General features: G+C 30.8%; 1 protein-coding gene across 1 annotated transcript in view; it reads right to left on the bottom strand.

Moving 5' to 3' along the window:
• Positions 1–1,140: 1,140 nt before the first annotated feature.
• Positions 1,141–14,355, bottom strand: part of LOC106462489 (probable splicing factor, arginine/serine-rich 5) — a 25,086-nt gene continuing 11,871 nt past the window's right edge. The window contains exons 4-8 of the mRNA XM_013922415.2: positions 8,793–8,831; positions 7,520–7,647; positions 5,744–5,896; positions 3,474–3,621; positions 1,141–2,037 (exon numbers count right to left, since the gene is read on the bottom strand). Of these exons, the coding sequence (XP_013777869.1) occupies positions 1,858–2,037; positions 3,474–3,621; positions 5,744–5,896; positions 7,520–7,647; positions 8,793–8,831 (648 nt within the window). The 3' untranslated portion in view covers positions 1,141–1,857. The remainder of the gene's footprint in view (positions 2,038–3,473; positions 3,622–5,743; positions 5,897–7,519; positions 7,648–8,792; positions 8,832–14,355) is intronic.

The raw sequence follows: 14,355 nt of genomic DNA, 5'->3' as shown, positions 1-14,355 counted from the left end.
CATAAGGTTCCTTTCTAGTTGAAAATCACAGTTCCAATTCTCACAGATAACTTGTTATTTGGTTGTTTTTTTTTAATACTCTCACCAGCTTCTGTCATGTTACTGTCTACTTGTGCCCATCGTAACTTAGGATTCAAGACACGTAGCAAACAACTTGTATATAAACTCGATACAAAAAACATTGTAGAAGTAATCCAATTATAATTCTGAACAGTAGATGACCTGTTTGTCTAAGCCTATTTTCAAATAACAATGATATACTTTAAGAAATTACTATTAATATTACATAAAATAAATGTCACGTTTTAAGATATATTCATTTGACCTGGGGTGTCGGTTTAGTTATGACAAACGAAACTAAAAACACTTTAACGATCGACCGTTTTTATAAATAGATTCTTTAATAATAAAAGTCTTGAAAAAGAGACCGTTTTAAAGCGAAAGAAGAAGAAGCTAGATGAGGGCTATTATGGCACTGGAAAACTACGCGATACAAACTGTTTAGTGAGACTACATTTTCGTTGTACATTTTTCTCTGTACTATGTTTTCTCACGTGAAATATTCTTCTTAACAACTACCAATTAGTTATACGTCTATACATTCCACTCCTTCAGTAGAAATTCAATTAATTAAAACAAGATCAACTAAAACCGTTTAGTTTTGTTTGTTTGTTTTGAATTTCGCTCAAAGCTACACGAGGGCTATCTGCCTAGCCGTCTCTAATTTAGCAGTGTAAGACTAGAGGGAAGGCAGCTAGTCATTACCACCCACCGCCAACTCTTGGGCTACTCTTTTACCAACGAATAGTGGGATTGACTGTAACATTATAATGCCACCCACGGCTGAAAAGGCGAGCATGTTTGGTGTGCATGTTTAATAAATTAACAAAATTCTGTACACGATTAAATATTACTTTCTTTACTATTTAAATAAAGTAAGATCTGAATTAGAATTAGTTTTATTTTATCTACCAGATTAGATGATTGAGTACTTTCCTATTATTCATAAAACTTTTACGTCAGTGCATTTTACACGTTTCCATTTTTATACACACACCTATCATCACAAAATGTAGGTCTTACGTAATTAATGAAATCAAAGATCAACACTTCTTAAAATCAATACACAAAATAACGTGCTGGGAAACACAATAACGATGGTTTTTTTTATTAAGCAACACATGTTGAACATTTGTAAATGCAGTATCTGAAGAAGACTGATGATATAATCTGGTCACTGCAGCACAAATAAAAAAAGAATGACGATGAATACATTGTTAATGTTTTCTGTACTGGGCACAGATACTAAAATTCTATATGCCAATGATTTTTTGTTATCTGTATTTGGTAAAACAAAACAAAACACAGCAGTAATTCAAGCCACAAAACCATGTCATTAAATGGGCTAAAGAGAATAAATCACAACCTACCTGAACATTTACTACACGTTTTCAGAAGTTATTAATTATTTTTTAATCTTAACTTTCTATGGCTATTTCTAACCCTTTACCATTAGCTCTCGTTTACCACAATCCCTACCAATTTTTAAAACTTAAGCTACTAAAGTCTAGAATTCTTCATACTGGGTACCACTAACATCGATGTCATATAGGAAACTCTGGGTTAACCAAAGAAATGAATTTGCATCTTTCAAGTCATAAGTACAATTTATGATAATGCCTGTAATTTACTGTATTATCTTCTAATACGAAATTTATGATAAATATGCAAAACCAAAAGTGAAATTGGGAACAAGACAATCCTTTGTAGGTGTAAAATGAAGGTGACGTACTGATAACATCGAGTGTGAGAAAAATTTACAAAAATCAAGGAAATACGGGCAACTGATTTTAACTTTTAATGAGATGAGCTCCGCCTGTCGTGATGTTCAACATCACCATCGCCACGATCTCGGTCATTGCTGCCATTCTGACTAACTACTGGAGAGTTGCTGGCACTGCGGCTTCTACTTCTAGAATGGCTCTTGTCTCTGTTATTCCAATCGTTTTCATCTTTCTCCTCGTCTCCATTATTTACCTGAAAGACACAATTTTCTTCTATAGTACTTCAACATGCATTTAGTTTTACTTATCACAAAAAACTGTCTTGAGCAACTGCTAAAATATACAACAAAAATTTCAAAACCAATAGGTATCATATAAAAAAACTAACTACTTGAATTTGTACACCAATGCATGTTAATTGTTAGAGATATAAATGAAATACGACGTCTAACTTCAGAAAACATAATTGGTTTTATTTAAGCCAATGTTTCTGCATTATGAGACACTCATTAACCGATTTTTTTTTTGTCTAAGCCTAAATCAGTTAACAAGTGTCTTGATGAAACCCTAATGATGAAACAATGGCTTAAGTGAAACCAATCAGGTTTTCTGGAGTAGTAGTCACGTTTTCCTTTTTTTTAAACAATGAATACAACTCTTCACTTTGCACTACAAACTTTAAACTCTCATGTTGGTTATTTCAAAGAAACAAATTTACCCATTTATAACAGCTATTAAAGTAAAACATCCAAGTATTTTTCCTTTAGCCAATCAGAGAATTTGTAGTGATAGTACATTTTGTAAAAATTATTATCCCATAATAATTTTGTATTTTATCTGATCATTTTGTAATTAAAAATTTATAAATGATAATTTCAGTTTTTCTTAAATGACTCAGTACAAAGGCAGAAATTTACTGGATGGCTCTGAAAAATTACTTCAAGGTGGTGATAAATTTTTGGTGGCATCACGCAAAGTACAGAATATCAAACAATTTAAAAACGTAGTCCTGGTGCCTGTCATTATACAAAAACTTTACATCGAGTGTAGTTGTCATTTGACTTGCTGCTTTTCATATACAAAATCATTTTAATATAACATTCAATCTCTGCATAAGTTATCTACATTTATAAGCACAGCACACATCAATAAACTACGTTAAATGTAGCTAATACATTTTGTACCTTTATACTATAAATTAATTTACAAAAGTATAAACTAGAAATTCATGGCATACGAGCAAATATAAAATTCCCCATAAAACATTGTTATTTACAAACTACTAAAAAACCAACAAAAATCTCTTACGGAATTTTGATTATTGATATTTGGATTACTCTATTTACTACAAGGCAAGAAACTACAGGAAAATAACAAGACCTAGGTTAAGAACAGAAGGAAATATAACTTCTGTAGAATCCTGCAAGATTAATATTGTGGTACAATTTCCACCTCTAAGAGCACGTGGATATCATCCTTAACTTGTTTAAAGTTGAATAAAAATGTTTAAAAGCAACATTTTAGACCCACTAAAATCTTATTTTAGAAACAAAGACATTAAGTTATACTTGCATATTTCTTTTAAAATAACCACAAAAACTTAGTTAAGAAATAATTAAACTTCCAATTTCCATGGCTTACACATCTTTGTATTACCGAAGAAAGATGATTAGAACCTATCAAACGTACCCTCTTGTCCTCTTGTTCATTTTCTTCACTTGGGCTTCGGCTCTTTTCTTTAATATTTTCAGGTGATGGTGAATGACTTTTACTGGGAGAACGGCTTTTACTGCGATCATCACTTTTACTATTTTTTTGTTTTTCGCCATCTTGCTCCCTATGAAACAAACCAAATTTCTAAACTGAAGGCTCTATGAGAGAGCATTTTTAACCACAGTAGCAATTTTTTTTTATCTAATCAGAAAAGAAAAATCAAACCAACAATAAACACAAACTTGACAGAAAGTTATCCCCCCCAATTAAGCAATATAATATGTTTCTTTATAATTAAAAAAAAGGATGAGAGAAATTAAAATGTAAACTAAACTAAGAGTAATTTATAGTTTATTTGATTTTAAGTACTTACACATTGTATGAAAGTTTAAAATAGTCAATTATTAGATTACAAAGTTTATTAGCCTACAATTTTAAAACCGAGTAGTTTAATGTTGATTGTACAGGCACAAAAACAATAGCATAGTCAGTCAAAGGCAAAAGACTGTGCCAAATGAATTAAGGAAAAGGTCCATTGTCACAACAAATATCTGGATTATGGACTTTGTTGAGGCAACAAAATTTGAAATTAATATGGTGCTAGACAAAAATCACCAGTGTTAAATATAAGATAATATATTCAACCTCTCGACAATTCTCATAGGTCATTAATTACTACATTTACAAAACAATGTGTATTTAGATAAAAAGTAAAACAAAAAAACTTTATTCTGTGATTGCTGAAACTAATTTACTGTTTCTAAATAAACTTGAATACCATCACATTAACTAATGTTGCATAAAATGTTCTAGTATTAACAGTAGCACCTGAGTTATAAAAAACAAACACTTATTGAAGGAGGAGTGGGTGGGAAGAGACTAAGAAACCAGCTGTTAAGAGAAATTCTACGTGACCCTGAATTACTGTCCCTTAAATATACTTCTGCATTTATCAAATTCTGTTTAATAAGAACTGATAAAGCCTTGCATCTTATTCCCAAATACTGTGTTTGGCCGGAGTTAAAAACTCCACTAGCATATAACGAAAAACCAAATAAAAATTTACTGAACACATTATTTGAACTAGCCAATAAGACAAAAACATTTACATTCATATTTTTACTGGGACCATTCTTATATTGTTACGTGTATTAACAGTGCTGTATATCTCTTTGGTTTTCCCCACACAATTGTATTCCATTATTTTAAAATGTTTTCTCAGTTTACTGCCGCAATTTCACCTAATATCACACATTCTATTATGCAAGGTGGTTAGGCTTATATCACACATTCTATTATGCAAGGTGGTAGTTAGGCTTATATCACACATTCTATTATGCAAGGTGGTGGTTAGGCTTATATCATACATTCTATTATGCAAGGTGGTGGTTAGGCTTATATCACACATTCTGTTATGCAAGGTGGTGGTTAGGCTTATATCACACATTCTATTATGCAAGGTCGTTAAGGCTTATATCACGCATTCTATAATATTGTTACGTCTTAATTTTTATTTCTTTCTCTCTCTTTTTTATTAACGAATTTTAGACAATAAATGATGAAGTCAAGATATAAACACTATACATTTTTGAAATGTTTAAGCTGAAGATGGAATTAGGAAAATTTGAATTGTCCATGCTCTTTATCCTAAAACATGTCGAGATTTATTTTATGCTAACAACATCATTTTAAAAATAGTCATGTGACATCTGTTTGCTTGCAGATAGAGATACACACATTTCAAAGCCTGTTTCTGCTCGGTGTTGCCAAATCGTCGTATTTCCAATTTTAAAAGTAATATTTTTATAGAATGGTTTTTGAAAAACTTATATAAATGCAATGGCAAAGATTACTGCGATTAAAAATGGGGGAATTTGGGAGTAATGGGGGTTAGACTTTCCCAGGATTTCAAGTACCGAAAAGACTGTTCGCAAAATTCAACAATGTTTCACAATTTTAATGACCCGTGCAAACCCTATTTCACCTACCATTACAATGAGTAAATACTTTTAATTATTGTAAAGCTTCCTGATGCGTGTAGTATACAGCACTGGGAAAAAGAGAGTAAATTAGGCAGTAAAAAAATGTGGGAAAATTGACATATATTACCAAAGATATTTCAAACTGCTTCAGCCAAGCTACATTTCATTCCAAAACCAAATTAAATCAGTTTATTTAAGCTATTTGTAGTGTTAACTAATCAATGTTTGTAGTAACCACATACTGCTAAGGAAGTCGATGCTTACCTAGAATTAGATCTAGAGTTAGAAGGAGTTCGACTTCTTGTTCTACTGCGATATCTTTTACTGTTTTCTTGACTATGGCTGCGAGACCTACTCTTCCTACGACGAGATCGCCTGTCTTTACTCCTTGATCGACTACGACTGTAGCTTCTCTCCCTTAATGATAAAAAGTAAAATGCTCTTAATACCTAAATATCAAATATTTTTACATCAAAAGTTTAGACTAGAGTTGCATCAGTATATCACAGTAAGCAACGAGCTTAGCACCAACATAACGGAAAATTACTTAATCGGCTATTGGTTGTTTCTGTTGTTGCAGCTCACAATGTACACTAATATTTCCGCTTCTTGTCACATAGAATACTGTGATGTTCACTGCTTGAACTTTGCACTTATCACACAATAGCCATCTTTACACAACTCACCATGGCTAGCAGTTTTAATGTTGTTGTAATATTAAACTTGTTAAATTAGTATTGCGTTTCCTAAAATTATACACATTTTAGATGTTGATCTTAAGCAAGTCTTCAATAACAAGATTATTTTTTTTACAAGTACATCATTATTCAAAGTGAAATGGACTTCCAGCCGGACATGTGTCTACAAAACACATGCTGCCACAAGTCATCATGCTAGAAACTTAAAATTTATATTTTACATATGTGTATATTTAGAATTATGTAAAAAAATTACCGAACTCTTTGTGTACAAGAAGCTGAACGGAAATTTATTTACTTTATAAGTGGATCAAGAAAGAATAGTTTGTGTTTAATTTTGCTAAAACATTTTTATTTAACAGCATACTTGCATGAGTATACACAAAATACAAATCTAGACTAATATACAGTAGACCAAGGCAATTAAAATGCACGACTAACATACAAACAACATTTACTAAGTTACGGTGTGTGTAGTTTCAGTTTTCACCAAGTTTTGATGGTCCCTTATGGAAAAATTTAATTGATTTGTAAAAACTCAAAATTAGCGTTTCTAATTACTCTAACTATCCAAGTAATCAAAATATTGTCCTTAAAAATTTCTCATCATTAATTCAAAATTGTTCTGCTCAAATGATTAGCCACGACTCAGAAACATAGTCAACTAATCAAAATTGGTGTTTCCAATGATCACTACTTTCAATTATTCTCTCTATCCAAGCTTTGTGAGAATAATCAATCAGCCAATTCCACTAACCTCCCTGATCTATTATAGAAATATTTTTTTATTACATCATAAATAAAACCAATTACATCATAAATAAAGATTGCATAAAAGACGTATATATAAAAAAAAAAACACATTAAAGTATGATGGTATTCTAGCATGTTTTTAAAACAAAATATTGCAGACACCAAAAATCTAAGTCCACTTTCCTAACATTAAACACGGCCTATGTTCGATAAGGGATGAATTAACACCGTAACTTAAGTTTTTTGCTTTAGTTTAGTTGGGGCTAAACTTTACAGTATTTAATACTATCAATAAATAAACTTATAATGTTATTCTATAATCTCATGTTAGACCTTTATAAAAACTTTTATTATGATAATGTACAAAATATCTACTAAAGTATATTTACATCTGTTGAAATGAATTACAAATGCATGTAGGTAGTAAGGAGTGTACACACCTTCAAAACAGATACAAACTAAGTATTATTATAACGGAAAGAAAGTATTTTTAGGTGCTTTGATCCACTCACTTTATTTTACATAAAAGAATTAAAAACACGCACACAAATATATATATATATATGTAATTAAAAGTTCATGCACTCACCTCCTAGAACGAGACCTTGACCTAGATCTCGACCTACGTCTTCTAGGGTAGTACCGGTCACGTTCTAATTCGGGACAGTCACGAGCCCAGTGTCCAGAACGTCGACAGTGGTAACATTCATCATAAGTCTTTAAAGATAAAAAAAAAAAAGCTCATACCTATGCTACATCTAAGCACATTCAGTTTTCTGCTTTACTGATGATGAAACAATGAATTCTAATCATTATAAGTGATACAGTTTAGACAATATATTTAAGGGATTGTTTGATTTGAAAACTAAAGGCCATACATAGTTTGGTTTATAAACCTATTCTTTAACATTTAATTTGTTTCTCTAATATTTTTGTTTAACTTAAGAAAGGATTACTACAAAAAAAGCTTTGTAACAATCAAAAGGAAATGATTTTATAATATAGGTGAGTATTAAAATTTGGAAGGGCTTAGACTGTCAAGATATAATTCTTTTATTAAACCAGTGGGTGTCTATTTTATCTGCATAGTGCAGATTTACAAGTTGTAACTAGCAAAACATTACAGCCAATAGTGAATCCCCGTAAAACATGTCAGTGGGATCAGAATAATGTCCTAGCAGTAGCCAAAAGCAACCATAACATATGCAACCTTAAAAACTTATTTTTCAATGGCTTTTACAACTAATTTTTTGTATGTTACTGTAATGTAGACTGGGTTGATTTCACCACTACAAATACTTAAATATGCCATTTCTCATAGATAATCTGCTGTTGTAAAATCAGTTATTTTAAAACTAATCTTCTTGATATTATTCTCTAATTTCTAGTCAGCTGAGAAAATATCTATATATTTATCTTTTAAACAAAGTAAAACTATTCTACTTTGCTTCATACTAAAAGCACATTAAACTTATTTTGTGAATTTAATTCATTAATAAAGAAAATCATTAAGCCTTATTGAAAAGCATTACATTTAATAAATTTACTTGAGGCAGTTAGTACCTTTTCATTACTTAAAAACGTTCAAAAAGGGAGCACACACACCTATCAAAAATAAAATTAGTATCAAAACAAAATCAAACTGCAATGTGTATGAAATCTGAAGTATAACTTCAAATTTTAATTTTTTAAACATATTTTGGTATAGTTTAGCAGAGTACAGTTTATGTTGGATATAACTGTGCAAATACAAAGTTTAAACCTGCCTTAATTCTCTCTGAATCTGGTTAATATTTCTTAATTATATCTTATTATACCTAACTGTCAAGCACTAAAAATATCACACAAAAAGCTTAGCTTACCGAACGCGAGCGTCCTCCACCCGACTTCATCATGTGCATCTGAAATTGGTTTATATCATTAGCGATTTTGTTTGTTTTTCCATACACTTTTTTTTTTCTAATTATAATGAAACCACAAAATGAATCTTGTTTTTAATTCTTTAAGCAATTGAAAATTCATAATTATTAACTAACTCACAGTTTGTTTTAAATTAGAAAAAAAAAATCACTATTTCATTATATATAAACAAAAAAAGTAAAAAAAACTTCAGTATTACACACAGTAACAACCATCATGTCAAAACCATAAGCCTATTTTTAATTGATCTGAAACTTCCATTTAGAAATGGCACATTTGTTGTTAATTATTTTGGTTTTAAAAACACGTGTCCTCGAATCTGCGAATACAAGGTTTTGGACAGGCACTGGTTTGACGTAACAGAGATGATGTAATCTGCATACTACTATGCGCATCTTGAAAGTATTTAAACTGATTAAAGGAAAGCAAAATAACATTCGCAACTATTTCAGATCCAGTATCACCATTACATTGATATATGTTACTCATTTTAAAAACGGACTACAACCGTATAAAAGCACATGTTCATTTTCTAATTCTTTCACAACAGTTTGTTTACTGGGCCATTTCAGATTTTAGTAAGAAGTGAATAAAGATAATTAGTTATGATGCATTCTCTTTCCTAATCATCCTTGTGGTCTGCATGTACACAAAGGTTAATAGCCGTAGCACTCTTGCTGGATACGTGATGATTTGCAAGCACAGACTCCTTGGAAGGCTACATTACAATACTTTTCAACATAAGATTTCCTTTTCCACAATTACAAAAACACGTAAAGAGAGAAATTTTAACATTTAGAATGAAGAAATATTGTAGTATTGAACCAAATTATTAATGAAATATAACATTTTAGTAAGAAAAAAAAAGGCTACTCTACAACCAGCTAATCTGAAACAGTGAAGAAAGCTAAACAGCTTATTAGAAACGATCTAGGAACACAGATTTTTGTCTACAAAGTATTACAGTTTCCACAAAGTTTGGACTATTTATTATCACCTTGCCAGCAACACTTTTTGAAAATGCCCCATAAATATTTCCAAAAAACAAGATACCATTATGAACTCTGCCTACTAGCAGGCTAATATACAGACAATAGTGATTACTTTATTGTGAAGAAATACCATCTTTTTACCAACTGAATGCCAATAAGTTTGGTTTCAACAAGACAACGCATCCAACAACAAGTCTAACGCAATGTGTTAATTACTCCACAAAAAGCAAGCACAAAGGGGAACTCATGCTAAACCATTAACAGTCAGCTCTCAAGGACTTCTGTGCTTCTAGGTTGCTCATATAACCAATGGAAATTGTCATCTGTGTATGATTGATGGAGGACTTTGGAAAGCATGGAAAGAGGCCACACTAACTAAAATGTGTTGTGCAAATGCTTCCTGTCACAAATATTAGTAAACTTGAAACATTGTTAGAGAAATAGAAATATATTGCTTAAGAGATGCAATCTTTAACCCTTTCCATATGGGTTAGGGGTCAAAGCGAATGTAATCATGTTTTGTAGACTTGCAGTCAGAACTTTATTAAACTACAATTTTATGAATGTATGTTCAGAAATTTTGAATCAAATTGTACTTTATAATTCTAATTTTAGTATTATACATTATTTAATATCTTAGCTCAAAAGTGAATATATATAAAAAAATTGTTTGTCACATGGTACATCGTCTTCTGCTTTTGCTCAGATTGCATTGTGGGCATCATAAAATGTAAAGTTTACAGTTTAGAACAAATTCAAAACTCATATTACTATAATTGACAAAGCTGAAATATAAGAACACCTTATGTTTTCTATTTGCTTATATATATATATCATTATATTTAACACACACACCCCCACCACAGTGGCTCTGCCCACCTCTTCCTCTTTGAAACTACTTGTTTATACACAACTGCTTCTCTTAAACATGTTTATAACCAATCAAAAGTGCTCATTCTGAAATACATGATCCTCAGTCTTCCTAACGTACTTACGAGGGTTACAGCCGTTGAAAAGTGGTGATCAGAAATGAGAATGTTTAGACCCAAATACAGCTTAGTTAGAAAGCCTGATAAATGATGGTAGTAATTTATATTTTTTATTTTAAAATGCATACAAAGGTTTTTTTTTTCACATCCTCCACAAGCCTTAACAAATATGGCACAAGTACAGAAAAAAAAAAAACTCTCCAACATCTTAAGTAGAAGAGGTCATATTTTTCATTTACCATTCTAAGAAAAATTACTGAAATTTAAGAATTTCTTTGTAAATAGTAATAATATGTATACAAATCTAATGTATGGTAACCAACATGTCACTGTATTTTACAAAATACTGGTATGCTAGTACTAAAACTAAGAAGAATAAAGCATCTGTACTTTGTAAAGGCCAGTTTTAAGCTATTCAATACAGTAACATGAGCTGCACAATGTGCCATGTGATTTACAACTTCTGTGGCAGGATTACTTGTCAGACATAGTTCAAAGGTCAATAGAACAAAAATGAATAAATATAAATAGATGTATATTGTTACGAGATTTAAGCTATTTAAAATAAACATTTGTGGTTTCCTGTTACAGTCTGTAGTCATTATAGAACGAAAAAGGGTTATTTAGACTAATTTCCTAATTTTTTATTGTGGTTACAGGGGGGTAATCGGCCAACCTTGTACAGAGATAAGGTAGAGAAAATGACAGATAAAATACAAATTTCTTGTAAAAAACATGATTGATATTTATTTAGGAGATTACAGAGATTATGCAAATGGAATTTGACAATTTTCTGATGAAGAAAAGAATTAATCTTAAAATGAAAATTACTTTGTATGTCAGATAGTCAACATTCCTAAAGATAAATTCATGAGTAAATCTTTAATTAAAAACCTGCTATTTACAGATACTCAAGAGTTATAGTTTTACTATTCTCATATTTACTTTGGTGGTTGCATAGTATGAGCAATGAACCTAGCCTTGTAGTCAAAGAGTTAAAAAAATCAAGTAAATATTAGTAATTACCCTAAAATTCAAAGCTTATACGTAAGGCAGTATGAAAAGTATATGTGCAACTAGTTGAAATACATTTTACATTAAACTGATTGTGAAATAGGTTATCTGTTGATAAGAAGCTACGTTTCACTTAGCTGAAAATTCAATGTAAAAAGAATCTTAACAACGTTTAAGCTAGCGCTCATCAATAACAATATTAACAATGGTCACTAGTAAACCAAATTTGTATTTTATAATCCATAGTTGTCTTTGTTCTTTTGCACTTTCTTGTGTTCATGTTCGTAAACAAGAAGCAGCTTCACTTTCAACAAATGAAAGTTTTATGTAGATGTATTTGGTTTTAACAGCTTGTGCTTCGTATCCAGCATTCCTTTATATCAATACAGACATGTGATAAGGTTGAAAACATTTCAAGCTGGTTTAATTTTTTTTACATATGGGAATATTGGCTAAGTGAGTGAAAAATAAACAATTGTCTAATTACAACCACAACAACAACAAAATGTAGGGCTACACTACCAATCCAAATAAAAACAGAAAACAAAATAATGAAATAATTTTGAAAGAAATGGTAGAACAAGTTTTTCTTTAGATTTTAATGGCTTAAGCAACTCTGTCAATAAGCAATAGACATTCAAAAACTATGTATACTTATTGACTCTTTATTTTCTATTTACAGGTAAAAAAAATATATTACACGTTGCAATATAATAATGAAAGATCATGTTATTAAACACATGAAAACTATAGACCACAAGCAGATGACTGAGTCAATAATTACAAATGAAATTTCATAGCATTCTTGATTATCAGTTACTGGACAAACCAAAGTGTCAAAGATGAAACACCACATGTTCAAACTGGAGAAATGATAAAGTATGACTTCTTCAGGATGCAGAGATTATAGAACACTTAAATACTGCCAAAAAGTGCAACCTTACATCTACAGGTCAGTTGCAAAAATGTAAGTAGTCACCACCGAATAAATTCAACATATTAATGCGTCTTTGCAAACAGCTTAATGACTGATTATGTCCTCATAAATTTTCCTAGCTAAGTGTGTGTTCAGTGGCTGATGGAATTCCTAATATCACTGGGGCTAAAATGGTTTAAACTGATGCAAAGAGAAAATCCTAATTTAATAAATTTTCATGTATTTCACAAAGTTTCTTTTGCTAGTGAAGCAGCAGTTTAAAAAATTCTCACAATGACAAAGCAAATAACTTTATTCTTCTAATTTATGGATCATCAAAACAACAGAAAACTCTAAAAGCCATGTAACAGATACACCAGAAAGCTCTAAAAGCCATGTAACAGATACATCAGAAAGCTCTAAAAGCCATGTAACAGATACACTAGAAAGCTCTAAAAGCCATGTAACAGATACACCAAAAAAGCTCTAAAAGCCATGTAACAGATACATCAGAAACCTCAAGTGAAAGTTAAAGTATTCCAATAGTTGTAATGATCATGAAAATGTGTGCAAATGTTATTTAGTTGGAAAAAAAAAGAAGAAGAAGGGATCAATGTAGTGTCAGACAATGTTTTGTGCTAATCTTTATCACAAAGAGGAAACTACACAAACAAGCCTTATGCTTACCAAGCTTGCATATCCACTGGCAACACTTTTCCACAATAGTAAAGGCTTTAGTTAATACAAGCAGAGACTCAAAGTATTTGCAGTGAAATTAGTATCTTTATTGCCATAGTACTTCTTTAAATAAATACAGGATTTTTAGAATAATACAAAAGATTTCTCTAATTTTCACAGACACTGAAATCTATACGTCCACTTGTCTTATGCCTAACATTAGTTAAAACCTTTACGTATGCTATATATACCGATAAGAGATAAATTAACACAAACATATGCAAGTTTTTTTTTACCTTTGTTTAGTTATGGAGAAACTTTACTGTACTTAATACAAAAATACTTAATGTTATTCTACAACCCAAGATCAGACCTTTCTGAAAACTTTGAAAAGCTTTTAGTGTGTTGTTGTACAAAATGTCTACTAAAGTATATTTATATCCACCTATTGTTTACATTCATTGCAATGGAGTACGTATATGTACAATTAAATAGTAAGGTGTGTGTAAATCTTCAGGACAGAGGAAAAACTGGGGATTATTATTATAATAGATATTCATAACTTCTGACACACGTACTTTGCATGTAAAGACAATTATTAATTTGATGATAATGCCACCAAAGAAATAAACTCAGAGGGAGCTTATGAGATCAGGATTACTACCCAAAACTAAGGGTTAATAATATAATGACATTTCTTGTTTAGGCAGAGTGCAGCATTTTTGTTAATTTCACATTAATTACTTGTAAAATTTATAATCTATAATGTGTAGACTGGATACACACACTTTTTACTGGCTCATTTTTATATTGTTCCCTACCAGTGGGACCATGCACTTCATCATATTGAGTAATCTTATGCTTTTGCCTTTAATAATATTCAATGTTGTTTGTTTGTTTTTGAATTTCGCGCAAA

Source organism: Limulus polyphemus, unplaced genomic scaffold (genome assembly GCF_000517525.1).
Source record: "Limulus polyphemus unplaced genomic scaffold, Limulus_polyphemus-2.1.2 Scaffold1181, whole genome shotgun sequence".
NCBI classification, from domain to species: Eukaryota; Metazoa; Arthropoda; class Merostomata; order Xiphosura; family Limulidae; genus Limulus; species Limulus polyphemus.
This window is presented reverse-complemented; position numbering and strand designations above follow the sequence as displayed.